Raw genomic sequence first — 18,805 nt, 5'->3', positions numbered from 1 at the left:
GGACTCGCAATGGCTCACCTTTCCCACAGACGGTCCAAAGTGCGACCCAGATGCCGGGGGATGCAGCCCTCACAAGCTAAGGATACTTCCTGCTGGTTGGGGAAGTTGTACTGGCTTTTTAACACAAGCCAGCTTTTCAACAGCTCACAGTCAACCCCTGAGTGGCCTGGCTGATGTGCAGAGGCAGCTGTGTTTCCTGCACTGGAGTGGGTTGGACTAGTTGTCCCTTTGAGTCCCTTCCAATTACAATTCAGTGCTTCTATGGTTCTAGCTCCTTGGGCACTGACTGTCATCCAGCCCCCCAGGATCAGCCACTCCTGAACTGGGAAGTACAGTGATACCTCGGGTTACAGACGCTTCAGGTTACAGACTCCGCTAACCCAGAAATATTACCTCGGGTTAAGAACTTTGCTTCAGGATGAGAACAGAAATTGCGCAGCAGCAGTGCGGCAGCAGTGGGAGGCCCCATTAGCTAAAGTGGTACCTCAGGTTAAGAACAGTTTCAGGTTAAGAACGGACCTCCAGAACGAATTAAGTTCTTAACCCGAGATACCAATGTAGTTACAAGTGCCTGCAAAGCCAAAGGACGCGCGATGGGAGGAGTCTGCACGAGACAGTTCTGAACCTGCTTCAGTTCAGTCAGACTCCACTGGGGGTAGAGAGGTTTCCTGCTCTCAGAGGTGACTGTCTTGCTGCCTGCTCCTTCCAGTGAGAAGGCACACCCACCTTACTGAACTCTGGCAGAGACACAGCTGGTGATGCCAAGCCTCTGGTGCAAAAGTCCTGATCAGAGCAGGATCTGCATCTCCCTCAAGTGAACCATGTGGAGGAACAGGTGGGGTCAGGCAAGGCTGAGCCTGGACTGTCAGGCCCTACAGCATTCCAGCTGCCACCATCTCTGACAGAGAGCCCAGGGTGAGAGACTTGGAAGCCTGAGAGAGTGCCAGAACATGAAGGAACATAAGGACATAAGAAGAGCCTGCTGGATCAGGCCAGTAGCCCATCTGGCCCAGCATCCTGTTCTTATAGTGGCCAACCAGAGCCCTCTGGGAAACTGGCAAGCAGGACCCGAGCACAAGGGCACTCTTCCTGCCTTCAGTTTGCAGCAGCTGGCACTCAGAAGCATTGCTGCCTCCCACTGCTAAGCAGCCATTATGACTAGCAGCCATTGAAAGCCGCCTCCTCTATGAATCTGTGTAATCCTCTTTTAAAGCCACCCAGGCTGGTAGCCATCACAGTCTCCTGTGGAAGGGAGGGCTTTCCTTTATTTGTCCTGAATCTTCTAGCATTCAGCTTTCATGTTCCCTGAGTTCCCATGTTATGAAGAGGAAGGAAAACTTTTCCCCGGCCACTTTGCAACCTTTCCTCATGTTCCCTGATGGAACAAATTTATTATCTGCTTCTCCAAGATGTAGGGCCAGAATCAGTATTTTTAAACCACGAGAAATGAAATTAGGAAGGACTTCTAAGAGCTGTTCTCACTTGGAAACTGATAGACTCTCCTTGGTTTTGAACAGGGGTGGGTGATCACTTAACGGCGATGGGTAACAGTGGGTTGTGAGTGGGTTGAATTAGACGACCTTCTAGTTCTTATGACTCCAAAAACTAGATCCAGGGGAAAGGTGAGACAATATCACATTTTTGTCTGGATTTCATACATTCAAGTCACCAATGTCAAGCAACTAACTGCACTGACTCACACAGCTGCAGTATTCTTTTACCCTACTAATCAGCAGAAATTGTTCCCAGTGGGGAAAAGTCATGACACAAAAGGAAAAATAGATGGGTAGGGAGAAGAAAATAAGCTAACTCTAGCACCTAAAGTTCCTAAAGTTAAGCAGTAGTTCTTACAATGACCACTGGGATGGAAATAGAACAGTCTGTGTGTGTGTGTGTGTGTGTGTGAGAGAGAGAGAGGGGGGGGGCTGGGGCTGGGGGCTCTCTGACTGTCCTCTGGTTAGTTTACAGAATCAGGCCCTGCAGGCACAGTCAAAATTCTGTTCCCCGTCTGCATTCTTTTGCTGCTCCAAGGCCACGGGTAGTTAATTTTTAATACCGGGGAAGTAGGCAAAGCTCTGGGAAGCTGTTTTACTGGCCCAGGGAGACATGCAATGCTGAAGTCTGAGTCAGGCCATCAGAGCACCCTGTGCTGTACGGCCGCCTCTGACTCACAGCCCCTCTCCAAGGTCTCGGGAGACAGCCGTGATCTTTGCTCGGCAATCTACCTTTTCCCTTTCATCCACACGAGAGGCATCCCAGGGAACTGCGTTAGAAGTTTATAAAATTATGCCTGGCATGGACAAAGCGGGTAGAGAACATTTTAGTGCAGTGGTACCTCGGGTTAAGAACTTAATTCGTTCCGGAGGTCCATTTTTAACCTGAAACTGTTCTTAACCTGAAGAACCACTTTAACTAATGGGGCCTCCCACTGCTACTGCACCGCTGTTCTCATCTTGAAGCAAAGTTCTTAACCCGAGGTACTATTTCTGGGTTAGCGGAGTCTGTAACCTGAAGCGTCTGTAACCCGAGGTACCACTGTAGCAAGGCCAGTAAGAGTCAATAGGACAGAGGTTTATTCCCCCCCCCCCATCTCATAATACTAGAACTAGCGGGAATCCAACAAAGCTGAGAAGTAGGGAAATTCAGGAAAGTTAAAAGAAAGTACTTCCTTCCTGCAGTGCATTGTTAAACTATGGAACTCACTTCCACAGGAGGCCGTGAGGGCCACCAACTTGGATGGCCTAAAAGAGGATTGGATAAATTCCTGGAGGAAAATGGCTAATAGCCATGAAGGCTCCACAATTGGAGGTAGCAATGCTTCTGAAGGCCAGTTGCTGAAAGCCGCAGGAGGGGAGCGTGCTTTCTGATCAGGTCTTGTTTGCAGGTCTCCCATTGAGGCATCTGGTTGGCCACTGTGAGAACAGGATGCTAGACTAGATGGGCCATGGGCCTGATCCTGCAGGCTCTTTTTATGTTCTGAATGAAGCACTCTTCCAGTTGCAGGGCATGTGCAGCACTACTTAAAACTTTCCTGGCAACCCACACATCAGCCAGGAGCACCCTCTCTCTGCAACCCAGGGGCATGTCTAGGGTTTTTCTTCCAGCTGGAAGCTGTACAACAGACAGTATCTCACTGCTATCTACTCAAGCGACCTAAGTCAATGGCTGTTTTGATTTAAATGCCTTTAGATCAGCCCTTTGCCAGGCTGGTGCCCTCCAGATGTTTTGGACTACATCGGGCTGCAGAGGGTTATTGGGAAGTGTCACACAAAACATCTGGAGGGCACCAGGTTGGCAAAGGGTGCTTTAAATAGTATCTTACAAGTATGAGATAATTAGCTTTTTTCCAATTCAGGGAACAGACAAATATCATTCTACAATGGTTTTTTAAATGGCCCTCTAATTAACAGATAACAGAAGAGAGGAATTTGCTGAAGCAAATTTGCTATTTTAAACAGATGGAAATTCAAAAGGTGGAGGAAAAGGAGATAAGTTTATTTTATTTTTGCTAGCAAAGAAACTGATAGAAATTCACTTTAGAAACAAATTGTGTGTTTTTAATGGAAGGTGTCTCTGCATCTTTCAATCACAAGATGGCACTATTAACTAGAAAGACTTGGCAAATTTCTCGTGAGTGACTGAATTTTCATATATGGATACAGAGAACTCCGAAGCCCTTTTCTCTTTGCAGATCAAGACACGTCAATGACAGCAAAGACCGCAACTTTTATAAGCAGCTGCCATTAAAATAAGGACCGCAGTGACACTCTGGATGTTAAATTGTAATAAATTTTAATTCAGTTTGGCAATTTTATCTGCATAGCGCACAAATTACAATAGTAGGTGTTTTAATGTAGTTTTGCAGTTTCTTCTTGCTTTGTTGTGTTTATACATATTTGTAGTTTGTGCTGAAACTGAAATTGCAATGGCAAGTGGCCAATGCAAACAAGTGTCTGCCTACACCTCTTCAGGCATTTGAGCGAACATGTGGGGGGCTTAATTTCTATCTCATTCTCTATAGTGTGCCAGGTCATGTATTCTGTGCACCTGAATGGAACTATTCCAGCCAAGAGAGTCATCAGCATGGTGTAGTGATTAGAGTACTGTACTAGAACCTGGGAGAGACTAGGGTTCAAATCCCCCACTCCGCCATGATGCTCACTGGGTGCCTCTCAGCCTAACCTACCTCACAGGGTTGTTGGGGGGAGGAGTTAAATAAGCAGGGGGGAGGAACTATGTACACCCCCTTGAGCTCCTTGGAGAAAAAGGTAGGGTGTCTGTGTAACAACAGCACACTACCATTTGTATTCAAAAGGAAGACAACCAAAGGCTCATGGGAGGAACATTCTTTTATCCTGTCGCATACGTGGTACCCTCCAGACCTTGTTGGACTACAGCTCCCATCATTCCTGACCATGGACCGTGCTGGCTGGGACAGGCTTATCTAGCTTTCGTCTTTGCAAACCAACCAAGGCAAGAATTTAAAACAGAGGTCAGCAAACTTTTTCAGCAGGTGGCCAGTCCGCTGTCCCTCAGACCTTGTGGGGGCCCCGGACTATATTTTGGAAAAAAAATATGAACGAATTCCTATGCCCCACAAATAACCCAGAGATGCATTTTAAATAAAAGGACACATTCTACTCATGTAAAATCACACTGATTCCTGGACCGCCTACGGGCCAGATTTAGAAGGCGACTGGGTCGGATCTGGCCCCTGGGCCTTAGTTTGCCTACCCATGATTTAAAAGTTTCCTCTCTTTTTGACGACAATCTAACAGACTGCATGGACTCAGCCCCCCCCCCCCCGGCTGGAACTCACTGGAATTGAGTTTCGCCACCTCTTTGGTGAATTCTGGCACCCCCATGGTCATGGCACGGTGGCATGTGGCCTGAAGGTGTGCTCCAGAGGCAATTGGTGTGGCTGGGTGGCAGCAGAGGGTGAGCAGATGAAGAAGAGAAGCCCTCCCATTTAAAAAGCCCTGAATATACATATAATTTTTCAGTTTTAGCAAACCATTTAATGAACCATTTTATTAATTTTAAAGTGTTCTGCACAATCAGTTTGCAAGATCCTCTGAGCCGCGTAACAAAAACGGCTTGACAGGAAAATAAAGACTGAAAGGATATTTTATAAATGGGAGTATGAGATATTAAAATGGAAACCGTTGCACTTTAAATATGTAACCTTTGCTTGAGGTAAGAAGAGCTTAAATTCCTAATGGAATGAGGCTAATCTGGTACAAGCAGAAAATCAGATTTTTATCCAGTTTATTGAGCACATTTTTATGTTTTTCCTTATCAATTTGAAATTTCGCAAGCCTGAAAAATCCACAGGCAGGGAAATTTTAATCAATACGACCAGAATCTACAGGTATCTTTTTATGTAATTGAAAGCTAACTGCTTTGTATCACAACTACGGTTACTATTAGCTGCCTCTGATGTCTTTTGCAACAGAAAGTTGGGAGTAAAAAAATATGTATGTATGTTATTTAATTTTATTTATTTATTCATTTATATCCTGATCGTCCCTTCAAAAGAGCCCAGGGTGGCAAACAAGAAGTGATAAAACAATAAAAATGTATGCAAACTGGGATAAAGATCTCAACTTAAAAGGATTGTTGAAAGAGGAAGCTGGAAAGGCAACAGAGAGGGTGCCTGTCTAATATTCACGGGGAAGGAATTGAAGAGAGTTGGGCCACCACAACAAAGGCTTGATTCCTACATTGTGCAGAATGGACCTCCCAATAAGATGGTGCCTGCAGAGGGCTGTGATCAACTGGGTCTATAAGGGGTGAGGTGATCTTTCTATTATTGTTATTATTATTATTATTATTATTATTATTATTATTATTATTTTGCAAGGCTGCTTGGAAGCAAGAGAAACCTCCAACATCTCCCAGACAAATGCAAAACCAAGCAGTGAGTGCAATGATATAAACCAGAACTACGCCTTTTAAAACAGGCTTTTAACATGAGCAAATATACCTAACTGATGCTTCATATACAATGTCTGAACATCATCTGAGGCAGTTTTGCGGGAGGTGGGAGACAACACCTAAGATCCTATTAAACGACGAAAATGACATTCTCACTTTTTAATGCAACGTTGCCACCATCTGGACAAACAGATCCTAGCACCAAATGTTTTCAAACCGTTCCCCTGAACGTATGGTGTGCATGTCTCAAGATCTGCCAGTAATATGTCACCATGTGTGACCACGCCCGAAACACTGGACCAAAAGGACATTTCCTTGGCAACAGAAGCAACCACTTTTGAAAAGGGAAAGATTCTATGGTTATTAAAAAGCCTTCTGGAGTTTAGCAAGTGGCAAATGAATTTGACTGCAGAGGGATCCTATTCCCAAGTGACACCCACTGGCCAGAATATGATCACCGTAAAACCCTTTGAGTAATCAACATTCACATGACCACTGATGATCTATGGTGGAGTAACTATGCCCAGCGAAACACTCATGTCCATTAAGTGGGGAAATGTGGTGTATTGCTCTTTATGAGGACCTGAGTGCAGCCACAGGCAGCCCAGCCACTTCCAGCCCTGCCGCCACTCACATTCCTTTCTGACCACAGGAGTGGAGCTGGCATGGGCTGGAGCTGGGATTTCCCCCTCCTGCCCCTGTATAGTGTAGACCTAACTTTTATACTTTTATACACACTAGGAAAGCAAAATAAAAATAAAATGTGCAACTCGCTTTATTGGTATATTAGCTTTCTTGCAGGGGTCTGGAACCGAACCTGTTATATCTCTAAGGTATGCCTGTATATACAGTTATTATTGTTTCAAGATTATCTGCTTGGGGCTAGAAAACCTGCCAAGTTTAGCTAACACAATGTTGGATTTTATCTACAAGGTATTTATCAAAAGAATGAACAACATCTGATAAAAAAGGCAAAGAAGCAGCTCTCCTTCCCTTTGGGCAATCCAGCTTTTCATCTCACTCTGCATTTTGCACTGTGCAAAAAAAAAAAAGAGGGTGGGGTGGGGGGGAGGGAGAGAGAGAAAGAAGCCCTTATTTCATCTGTGGTTAGTGAAATTGTTTACTCCCTCTCTCTCCTCCCGCTAGTGCTTCCTAGGACTCAGTGAAACTGGCTGGTCCCTTGAATTACCTGGCCTACAGCTGCATCCCCACCTTCCCTGGCCACTAGATTGCTTTGGTGGAATCAGGCAGAGAGAGCTGCCACACCTTCTTCTCTCAGAGTTGTGGAGAGTTCGTTTTGGAGGAATATATGGTGCTGGGGAGCCTTATAGAGCAGAGCAGGTGGGTGGCATTTGTGCTGGAGGAAAGAGATCTATCTTGTGACTCTATTCAGAAATACAGCCTGCGCACTGGTGAGAGGGAACAGAAGGATCAAACTCAACCTTACAGATTCCTCCGGCATACTGCAACCCGAGATATATGGGGGCAGTCTCTTTTAGAAAGGAAGACCCCAAAAAACCCCCCACGCAAACAAGGAGCTCTGCAACTCATATTTCAAAAAGCAACAAGATTTTGCTTCGGGGGTTCTTACAACGGCGCCAGGTGCATCTATGTAGCATGCCTGAGGAACGCGATGTTCAAAGAGGATCAGAAAGAGTACAAGGCTCCTACGTGACTCCTTTTGTATTGAAGTAGTTCTCCCACCCATCGCCTTTTTTTTTTTTTTTTTTTTTGCTAGGCTCTTAGAAGATCTGTGCATGGAAACTGAAAAACCACAGGGACAAAATTTTTGCAACGGGCACAGCATGTCCCACTTATGACAGTGCAAGAGAGAGAAATGATTTCTGGGGAGGGCAGAAAGGCTGAGACCCGAGTACTACGTCCCAGAAATATGCAGTGGGTGATCTCGATGACAACTGGGGAACGTTCATTTGGACAGCCAGCACACAATTCTCCCCCTTGGACTTTTCCAGGGAAGCGTGGCTTTACATTACGCCGAGACTGTGTGGCAAGCCAGCACTTCTTGGGGTTTTCCGACAGAGGGCTCCCCTGAGCCATACAACAAAAAGGTTTAGCAAAATTCCAAACAAGGTATATTCAGCAGACACTAACTTTGTTACAGCTTTACGGGTGCAGATGTGCAAATGACATGATTACTGCTGGGAGATACAGCTTTCTGGACTAACAAACTAGCCTTACAAGCAAAGCAACTATTAAATGAGAGTCTTAACACACAAACATAGAAGTTAGTATTCTGAGAAGCAACTTGGAAATGTAAAGAGAACTGGAAATCTTATGCATGCAGCTGAGTTAGACTTCGAAGCTGCATCGGTAGAGAAAGGAGACTTCATAGAAGTGAGGGCTGACTCTGCAGCCAGGTGAAAACATCTGGCTGGTGGGGGGGAGGGGGAGGAAGGGTAAATGAAACTAGCAACTAATGTCTGAATGGTGCAGTTAGGTTTTTTTTGAAGTGTTGGCCCGTATGTGTGCATGTGCGAGGGCATTTGATGCTCTGCTTCAGTCAGCAAATCGTCTTGGGCCAACAGTGATGGAAGTCAACATGCAATTCAACCCCAAACAAACAGACTAGAGATCAGAAACTAAGCCTGGACTGATGCTCATTTGATTTAAGAAAATGTGGCAAGCACATCCTCCAATCACTATTGAGATCGGGACCAAAAATGAATCAATCCTCTAGCTAGAAATTTCCAAGCATCCACTGCAAATCCCATCCACATATGAACAAAATCCATCTTCTGCCCAGCCTTCTGCCCAAAGAAAATGGTCCAGTAACTAACAATTACGCTGTTACTTTATTTTAAATTATTGGCTTTGGGTTTAAATACTAAACAGTTCCAAAACTGGGGGGTTTATTGTGTTTTTGTTGTGTAAGCTATCTTGGCTGTGAGTCCTGGAAGGCCTGCTCCCTGCCTTGCAGGCTTTTACCCACCTGGTCTGGGAGGACAGAGCCCCGACTGACTCCAGCTACAAAAACCGAGGATGCAGAATAAGCCAGAGACCCCCTTGGCTGTCTCCTACTGTAGACCCAGGTCATGAAGCCTGAGCTTCCACAGCCACCCCCCGCCATGAACCACCATTGGCAGGATTGGCAGCAACAGCAGCAGATACGTTTAATGTCTTCTTTCAAAATGTTTAATGTATTATTTTTGTTAACTTTGCTGCATCAAATGTGCACTGTAGTTGACGTCTCTCGTAAGGTTTTATTTTGAAACCTTTAAGATAATATTTCAGTCTCCTGTTAATTATGTTGCTTTGAATGTATACTGACTTTTTTCAGTGATGTTTTATTCTGGATTATTTTATTTCATGTTCTAACGTAGACAGTAAACCGCTTTGAGATTATTATTTTTTTTGAAAATACAAAGTGGCATGAATAATAATAAATAACTACCTGGCTACAGGTGGGGGTTGGGGCAGACAGAAGAAAATAAAATGAATACAAAGGAGGTTGAATACTAAGCCAGTCTCTGCCCCACCCCAAAGCTTGTAGATTGCTGAGGATCCAGGTTCTTTACCAACTTGGCTTAAGAAATAATTAAGATGACCTCGCCACTCCAATTTCTTTCTTTGTTCTTGTATGTTATTGAAGTGTATGTCCTTTATTAAATAAATAAAAAAAGAAGTAGAAGGAAAAAGAACTAGGTACCTGGACTCTTTGGTGCCAGGACAGGCATTATTATTATTATTATTATTATTAAGAATGGATGGTAGACATAGTTCTATCACAGAGGAATCTTTTACTCACCACAAGTCTCCATCTTCAATGGTTTTCTCATTTGGAGCGCCAGCATGTCCGTAGTGCAGAACTGAGCTATTATGCCCACTGAAACAGCAAAAATAATGGCATATATATGAATCAGTAGTCTTAAACACAGAGAAAGGAAACATAATCCAGTGTATGGGGGAGAAAATCTGCACATGTTAACAAGCAGGCAAGCATTTCTGCATACGAAGTAGCTCAGTCTTCCCCATCCTGTTCTGGCTGGGACAGAAGGGAGGTGTTTGGTTTGATGCTGGCTCAACTTACACTGCCATGCCTTCAGGGCTGGATTTAGGTTTGATGGGGCCCTAAGCTACTGAAGGTAACGGGGCCCTTTATATGTCCAGCTGTCCTTTGCCAACAACAAATTGTCCCTGTTTTTTTGTGTTGAATATATGCTATATGGCAGGGGTCAGCTAACTTTTTCAGCCGTGGGCCAGTCCACTGTCCCTCAGACCATGTGGGGGGCCGGACTATATTTTGAAAAAATATGTATGAACGAATTCCTATGCCCCACAAATAACCCAGAGATGCATTTTAAATAAAAGGACACATTCTACTCATATAAAAACACGCTGATTCCGGAACCGTCCACAGGCCAGATTTAGAAGGCGATTGGACCAGATCCGGCCCCTGGACCTTAGTTTGCCTACCCATGCTATATGGTAATTTATGGACCTAATAGGTATCTAAAGCCATTTTATTGGTTTTTTTATCTTATATTTTGGAAATGTAGATCCAGGGTTTTTTTTTCCTTTAAAATTTTTTTGGGCCCCCAAGAGAGTGGGGCCCTAAGCTATAGCTTGTTTAGCTTATACGTAAATCTGGCACTGCATGCCTTACACCACTTTCTTATGCATAGGCCTGCTCCCTGGGTGCTCTTTTCTTGCTTTGAAAATGGGGTTAAATTTGAGGTAAAGGGGGAGGGGAAATGAAAAACAGAACCGCCTAAGAAATGAGAGAGAGGAAGAGAGAAAGAGTGAGTGTTTCCTGCTGTGTTGGGAATTCTCTTTGCAGCACAAAGTGTCACCAGCAGTAGTACAAGTCAAATACATTGTCATCTCTCTCTCTTTACCTTTTTTGTGGAGCACACAAAAAGGCTAGCTTTGACCAAAGGAGTCAGAAAAGTACTTTTGTTCTTACAACCCGTGCAAAAGTGCTGAATCAGACGGAAGGCAGGAAGAGGGACATGGGTGTTTGCCCCTCACTTCTGAAGGTTCCTGTGATCCACTCAGTGACCTAGTTTTGGTTCCGGCTCTTTTTACTCCGTCTATTGATATTCCTTGAGGTCCAAACGTTAAGTTAAAAGGAAGGAACAAAACTCACTCGGCTCTGCAGATTTTCTCGTTGCTATTCTCAGCTATAAGCTCTCTGTCCTTTTAAAGAAATGCTCAAATAATGAAAAAAGGCTCATTCAAAGCCCCGAACCACACACCTCAAGATTTCTCACAGTGCCCATCTGGCCTCTCAACCTCAGCCGTTAGGTCACATCCAACCTTTTGAACCTAGAATCCAATTTGCTACTCAGTTCAAGAAGAAAACTTCAGCAATTTGGACAAAACCCAGAGGGGTGGTTCTATTCCGGCAGAAGGGAGGACCCTCTGGCACTTCAGAAGAATCCAATGCAAACCGTGCGGCATGAAGGTTTTGTGGGCCAGATTCAACTTCACCAGCTGATTTGAAGGAGTGGGCGCTGGCTCTTGAAAGCTCACGACAAAATGCGTCTGCTACTTCAAAGTGATTAGATTGTGTGCAAAATGAGAGAATGAGCCACGAAAGATGTGGGATTGAGAAAACATTGCATCACGCCCCCTTCCAACTTCCAGGCATAGATTTATATGAAGATGTTAGCTCTGGGTACTTATCACAGAATAAAACAGCCAGAAACAATACTTGGTTTGCATATGCTGAAAAAAGAGTGAATCTGAATTTGTGGGCTCAAACTGCACAGAGATGTGAGGGTGCCAGTCCCTTCCTCACCCCCCACTCCAACACCCCCATGCATGGGCTTTTAATTGAAAGCTCTGTTGTACAGGCCTGCTGGAGTTTTTAAGAAGTATTAAAAAATTTGCTGTTTGATCAAATTTACACACACACACACACACACACACACACACACACACTTGTCCTTTTAAGGAATGGCAGCCTGGTTGCAAACACTCCCCCTTTCTGAGATCCGGCTGGAGTCTACTTTTCCTGTCTTTCCTCTTTCACCAGGCCTTTGGAATCAATTGTCCCCTGTGCCTACTCTCTCGGCTTCCATTTGTGGAAGAACCAGAGAAAGTAGGATTTTTTCCAACAGCTTTAATATTCAGATTGGTGCGATATGTATGCAAATAGCTGGCCCGAAGAACAGCAGGCAATGCACACAGTTAATCCAAGGATACACAGAGGCAAGTGATCCAATTACTTAAAGCTTGGACAACTGACCCAACACTGACACACCCCTTGCAATCCTATATAAATGAATGGGGTGGGCTCAGCTTTGTGAATCCAGCAGTTGTGACCTGCCTTGAGACCACTGGTGAGGAGGGGCAGGATATAAATCCTAGAAAGAAAATAAATGAAATGGCATTTGGTTTAATGTTCTGTTTTATGCTCATACATGTACGCTGTGTGCCACCTTGACATCTTTTTGATGGAGGGAGGTAGAAACGTATTTTAAATAAAGCATGCTAACAAATATACACTAGTAAGGCCATACAGAAACAACAGTCTGAACTAGAGGCATAAACTGAATTATTTCCTTTTTATGTGTGAGAGTCCTGCTCATCTCTTTTAGAGCTCATTTAAAGTACTGCAATTGACCTTTACCATCTACTTATTGAGTTTTAAAATGCATCTTATTTATTAAAAAGGATAATAATTACTTCTTACTGAATACGATATGATCAGAACTTTCCCTAGGCGTGAGTTATATGGCAAATTTGCAAATATTTAAATAATTTAGAAAGTGCACAAAACAAAGCTTGAGTCACAGGAAACTGCCTTATATTGAGTCAGAATGAAGCTCAGTACTGTCTACCCTGATCAGAAGGAATTTCTCAAAGTTTAAGGTTGGGGGGGGGTCTTTCCTGAAGAAGCTGGGGATTGGACCTTTTGCATGCAAAGCAGGTGAGTGATACAGGACTTGGCTGCAGGAGAACCAGGAAGCTCGTTTGGAGATCCTGGACGCATCACTCTCTCTTAGGGAGTTTTTGCAATCAACACAGCGAATGTAATTCTCTCGCTAATATGCCTGATTTGATCTTTTGAATCATTTTGTTGCGGTGGGTCTAATGCAAAAACAAACAAAAACCCCCACAAATAATTAATGCAAATCACATCTCTACCTATCTGGATTTATAATTTGAAATGAGCCGACACACTCACGTTCCTGAGCTGGTATGAGTTATTACTTAGTATGAAAGTTCAGGGCTCTCCTCTTGCCGGAGAGACCTCTCACAAATTAAAGTGAGATGGGAGGGGGGATGAGGAGAGTGAAAAATATTCTTTGGTGAAAGATCACAAAGCGGGGGCCAGTGATGTTACCTTGGAGATGCATGGAATTCAAAAAGAATGCATTGCTTGCGAAAGCAACCTCAGTTTTGCTTGACTCATAAGGTAGAAGCAAGACTAAGGTAACAAAGAATTGTTACCCACCCTGTGTTCTTGTTACAGGGAGGGAGAAACATCTAAGTAGCAAAATAAATTAAGTATGTTAGCAATTAAATCATGAGCTAGATTAAACCTTAAGGGCATAATAATTGCATTGCTGGTTAAGACCCTAATGCTTGGCCAGGTCATCTCTCTGAATCTAACTGTGGCCCACTGGTTTGGTTCAAACATAACACAGGCCAAGCCATGGTTTGTTTGGTTTGTTTGACTGTCCAAAGCCAATCCAGCAGACTAACCAGCGTTTCTTTTCTGGAAACAAAAACTGGTGTGAAGTTCTTGACCAGGCATAGGCAAACTTGGCCCTCCAGATGTTTTAGGACTACAACTCCCACCATCCCTGACCACTGGTCCTGTTAGCTAGGGATGATGGGAGTTGTAGTCCCAAAATATCTGGAGGGCTGAGTTTGCCTATGCCTGTTCTTGACTCACAAACTATGAATTGCTTTGATGATGCTTTGGTGCTATTGCTTGCTTAACCATGGTCTGTGCATCCCCAGACACTTATTAGGCTACAGGGACAACACAAGAACAGCTGGGAAACAAACCAAGCTCAGGAGGTACAAGTACCATGGTTTGTTTTACTTGTATGTGAGATGATGTGCAGCTTGTTTGACAAACTCTGGCTGTGTAGTGCATTATTGTGTTTTTTTATATGTTGTAACCCGCCCAGAGTGCCTGGAGCAACCCAGTTAAATGGGCGGGGTGCAAATAATAAAATAATAATAATAATTATTCAGACAAAATGCTGATCTTCATCTTGTGTGAAGATCAATCTTTCTTTCATATACATCTATATCTATGTATATCTATATACAGTGCCTTTTTCTTCTAAAAAAAAATGTTTATTGGTGCTCTCATTTTGACCCCAGAAAATCACCATTTCATAGTTCAAATCAGGAAAAATAAATATGGTAAATGGACCAAAATACAAAGATTCACAAAATGTTTATGGAGATAAGCAGTGTCCAGTGCACAGCGGAATGATGAAAAGTACGTGCCAACATACTCTATATTACTTTATTTACACTTCAAAGCTGGTAATTTACAGAAAAACATCTTCCCTCTGCCGGAGCAGAGAAAGGCATCCTCTCTCCTCTAAAACACGGAGAGAATCACACTGAACTGCAAAGAACAGTGAAAAACAGGAAACCAGTGTACGTCACATCCAGTCTCCTTTCCCGTGAGAAAACCCAACAGCACTTGACTGTGGAATGTAAACATTGTCTTGTGACAAGCACTTCGCTGCTCAGTGAAGGAAGCAGAAACCAACATCCTCCCCCTTTCTGTGAACATCACTGGGCAGCGTGTTCGTACAATATCAGTACAAACCCAACTTCTGCACATAGGTACAGTGTTGATCCCTTGATACAATCTTGGACAATACATCAGCAGGAATTTCATTACCTGGCATATAGGACACAGTTACGAGTCCCTTCTGAATACGTTCCCTAGCATGTTGCAACTTCAATTGCAAGTGCTTCGTGCTTTGCTTACAACCTTCAGAATTCAGCAAAGCCAAACATGCTTTGTTGTCCTGGTAAACCTGGATTGGACATTTGACAGGAATTTTCATGTCTTTGCACAATTGTAACAACCATTCACAATCCTTAAGTGAATAAGACAGTGCATTCAGTTCAGCTTCACAAGTACTTAAGCTAACTGTTGTTTGCTTCTTGCATGACCAATCAAATAGACCCTGATTGTACTTATAGCAAACTCCAGACGTACTTTTCCTGTCTGTAGTGTCACTTCCAAAACTTGCATCTGCAAATATCTCAAGACCACCAGACTTTTGATTGTTAAATCTCAGTCTGTAATGCATAGTGCCTTTCAAATACCGCGCTATGCGTTTCAGAGCTTTCCAATCCTTAACAGTAGGATTGTTGACTTGTCTGCTTAGCAAATTACAGCTAACAGCAATGTCAGGTCTTGAACATCTGGCAATGAAGTTTAGCTTGCCTAGCACACTTCTGTACAGTGTAGTATCAGAAAATGCTTCTCCAGTGTCATCTACCTGATAACCTGTTGTCATCGGTGTGTCTACAGGGTTAGCATCCATCAGGTTTAGTTTGCTTAACACATCAGCAATTTTACGTGACTGGTGTACTAGAATGTTACCATCTTGATCCCTCTCTATTTCCAGAGATAGGTAGTTGTTTACCTCACCAAGATCTTTCATGTCAAAGTGCTCTTTCAATTGAGCTAGGGCATTATTGTACATTGTGACATCCTTCCAAAAGAATAAAAGATCATCAACATAAAACAAACAATACAGTTTCTTTTGCCCCTCCTCTTTGACAAATACGCATGGATCAGCTTTCCCTTGCTTAAAACCTAGAGAAAACAATACTTCAGTGAGTTTTGTGTGCCAACACCGTGCACTTTGTTTGAGACCATAAAGGGACTTCTTCAGAGCACAAACAAAACCCTGTTTTACCTGTACGCCATCAGGTGGAAGCATATAAAGTGATTCATCTAGAGATCCGTACAGAAAAGCTGTATTCACATCATGGTGACTAATGTGTAGATTCTCTTCTGCAGCTAGCTTGAGCATAAGCCCAATGCTCTCATACCTTACGGTGGGTGAGTAGGTCTCGTGATAGTCTTCACCTGGTACCTGTGCAAAACCTCTGGCTACCAATCTGGCTTTGTGTCTGACTATCTTGCCATTTTGATCAGTCTTCGCTTTGAAGACCCATTTGCTTCCAAGCAGTTTCATTCCTGGAACTACTGGAACAAGGTCCCATGTTTTGTTCCTTTCCAAGGAATCAAGCTCAGCCTTCATGGCATTTAACCATGGCTCAGCTTCCTTTGAATCCAAATCCTGGATTTCTTGGAAACTTGAAGGTTCAAATACCTTCTTGGAGCTTTTAACAGCTGTTACTGCTATCTTGGCAAACTCATCAGCAAATCTCTTTGGAGGTCTGCCTTTTGTTGCTCTCTGTGACCTGCGAATTAGCCTTAAGTCTTCAACACTCTCCTCTTCCTTCTTAGGAGAAAAGTGACCTATTGTGAACAATGGTTCCTCCAATTCTTGATCAGAGCTTTCAGAGGGTCGCATAGAGGCTTTCGCACTCTTGAAATCCTCTGAATCACCCGATTCAGTTTCAGACTCAGAATCAGAACCTTCATCAGTGGGTGTGGGTTGTTGTGGTTGCTTTTGATTATCCTCAGTCTCATCACTGTCATCAGGATAACATTGGAAAATTCCCACATTCTCCCCCCACTTGGCATTGTACTCAACACTTCTTGTGAGCTTAATTGCCTTAGAGTCAGTCATCATTATTCTGTAAGACCCTTTCTGATAACCTAGAAAGATACCATGCAATCCACGCTTGTCTAACTTGGAGCTTTGTGGTGAGTGAACCCACATGTCAGAACCAAAAATTTTCATGTGTTTGATGTATGGCTTCTTGCCAAACATCTTCTCATAGGGGGTACAACCAATCGCTGAAGATAACCTGCGATTATAACTGTAAGTGAAACATGAGAGAGCTTCGGCCCAATAACTCTCTGGAAGATTGGCATCATGCAGCAAGGTTTTTAACCCTTGAAGCAATGTCTGATTTGCTCGTTCCGCAAGTCCATTCTGCCATGGCGAGCGAGGACTAGACAAATCGTGTTGAATTCCTTTCTCAGTCAGAAAAGCTTCAAACTGCTGAGAAGTGAATTCTCCCCCGCGATCACTGAAAAGAGTCTTTACCTTCTTACCATGCACATTTCCCAACCAAGCACAGAATTCCTTGAACCTTGGAAAAGCCTCTGATTTCTGCTTGAGATTGTACACATAAATATACCTGGAAAATGCATCAATGAGAACCATGAAGTACCTGTTTCCACCCAAAGAGGGCGCTAGTGGTCCAACCAAATCAGCATGAACAACCTGGTATGGTTCTGTAGCTTGCCTACTAGACACCTTACCTTTCGCAGCCATTTTTACCTTGTTTGCTGCGCATGCCTTGCACTTCATGTGGTACCTGCAGGGTTTAATAGTCATACCTTCAACCAAGGCAGGCATTTTAGATACTGCCTCAAAATGCAAATGACCAAATTTTCGATGAAAATCGTGAATACATTCTGCATGCAAACTTTTGTTAGAACCTGCAATGCAACAAGTGTCATCCTGCACAACATCATCAAAATACAAAACATACAAACGATCAACATATTCAGCATGCAATACATAATCATTTTTCTTTGTGATGATGCACCTTTTGTTCTTAAAGGAAACGTCAATTTTCCGCTCATTCAGCTGTCCAACGCTGAGCAGATTATGCTTGGCATCTGGCACATAAAGCACATCCTGTATCGATAAGTCCAAACTGTGAAGAACAACAGTTCCGTAGCCTTTACTGGGAATTGTGTGGTCATCCGCCTGGTGAATCGCACCTTCCTGCGGTGTAAAAGACACGAACAGTCGCTTATCGTTGCACATGTGGTGGGTCGCCGCTGAATCAACAACGAAGAAAGATCCAGATGTCTTCTGGACCTCTGCAACCTTTGGAGTGAAGCGTGAGACCATTGCCTTGTGCTGCGTTGTCCTGGACACCGGACCTTTGCCTTTGCCTCGGCCTTTTCCACGCGATGAGCTTTCGCTGCGCTGCTCTGTCTTGGCCCTGGGATATCTGCATTCCCTCTTCATATGGCCTAGACGTCCACACGAGTAGCATTTCACTGCCTTCAAAGCTTTGGCGCCATCTGGTGGTTCCACTGCACTATGGGATGACGTCTGTGAAGTCTCCCCCTTGTTGATGCAGCTAGCACCCCGGCGATCCGCTTCATTCAATATCACGGCAGTAACATAGTCCACTGTTAGCTGAGCAGTTGGCTGTACAGCAATCTGAGTCGCAACAGACTCCCAACCTGAACCCAAAGATTGTAGTATCATAAAGGAATACACTTCCTCTGGAAAGTTGAGTCCTCTCTGTTGCAGCTCATGTCTCAGATTCTGCATCTCCATCAGATGTATACGCACATCTCCACCTTCAGCAAGAGCCATATTATGCAGCTTGTTAAAGTAAAACATTGTGGACCCAGCTTCTGTCCTCAAGTGAGCCTCTCTCAAAGCGTCCCAAATTTCTCTGGCTGAGGTCTTATCACGCAACAGACAGAGCTCTTCTGGGGATACTATCAACGTAAGAGTTCCCCTTGCCTTGGAATCCATAGCTTTCCATTCATCTGTAACTGGAGCTGGGGGGGTCTCTGTAATAACTTTAAACAGACCCTCTTTCCGCAGAATAGCCTCTGCATAGAGAACCCAGTCCGCATAGTTCTTCCTATTGAGCTTAGGAATCCCACAAGCATCCTGAAGGGCCATCATGACTTTGGCATTAGCCTTTAGCGTCATCTTTGCTGCTTTAAATCAGGCTGCTTTATACATGCTGCGTCTGTGTACAGCTGCTTCAATCCAAAAGCAAATTCAAAAACAGC

The 18,805-nt window shown here is 43.8% G+C and overlaps 1 protein-coding gene across 1 annotated transcript in view; it reads right to left on the bottom strand.

Moving 5' to 3' along the window:
- Positions 1-18,805, bottom strand: part of PEPD (peptidase D) — a 136,453-nt gene that overhangs the window by 16,411 nt on the left and 101,237 nt on the right. Inside the window, exon 11 of the mRNA XM_083751468.1 lies at positions 9,704-9,781. Coding sequence (XP_083607594.1) covers positions 9,704-9,781 — 78 coding nt within the window. The remainder of the gene's footprint in view (positions 1-9,703; positions 9,782-18,805) is intronic.

This window comes from Podarcis gaigeae (assembly GCF_964106915.1).
Source record: "Podarcis gaigeae genome assembly, chromosome: 8".
In the NCBI taxonomy this organism is placed as follows: Eukaryota; Metazoa; Chordata; class Lepidosauria; order Squamata; family Lacertidae; genus Podarcis; species Podarcis gaigeae.
This window is presented reverse-complemented; position numbering and strand designations above follow the sequence as displayed.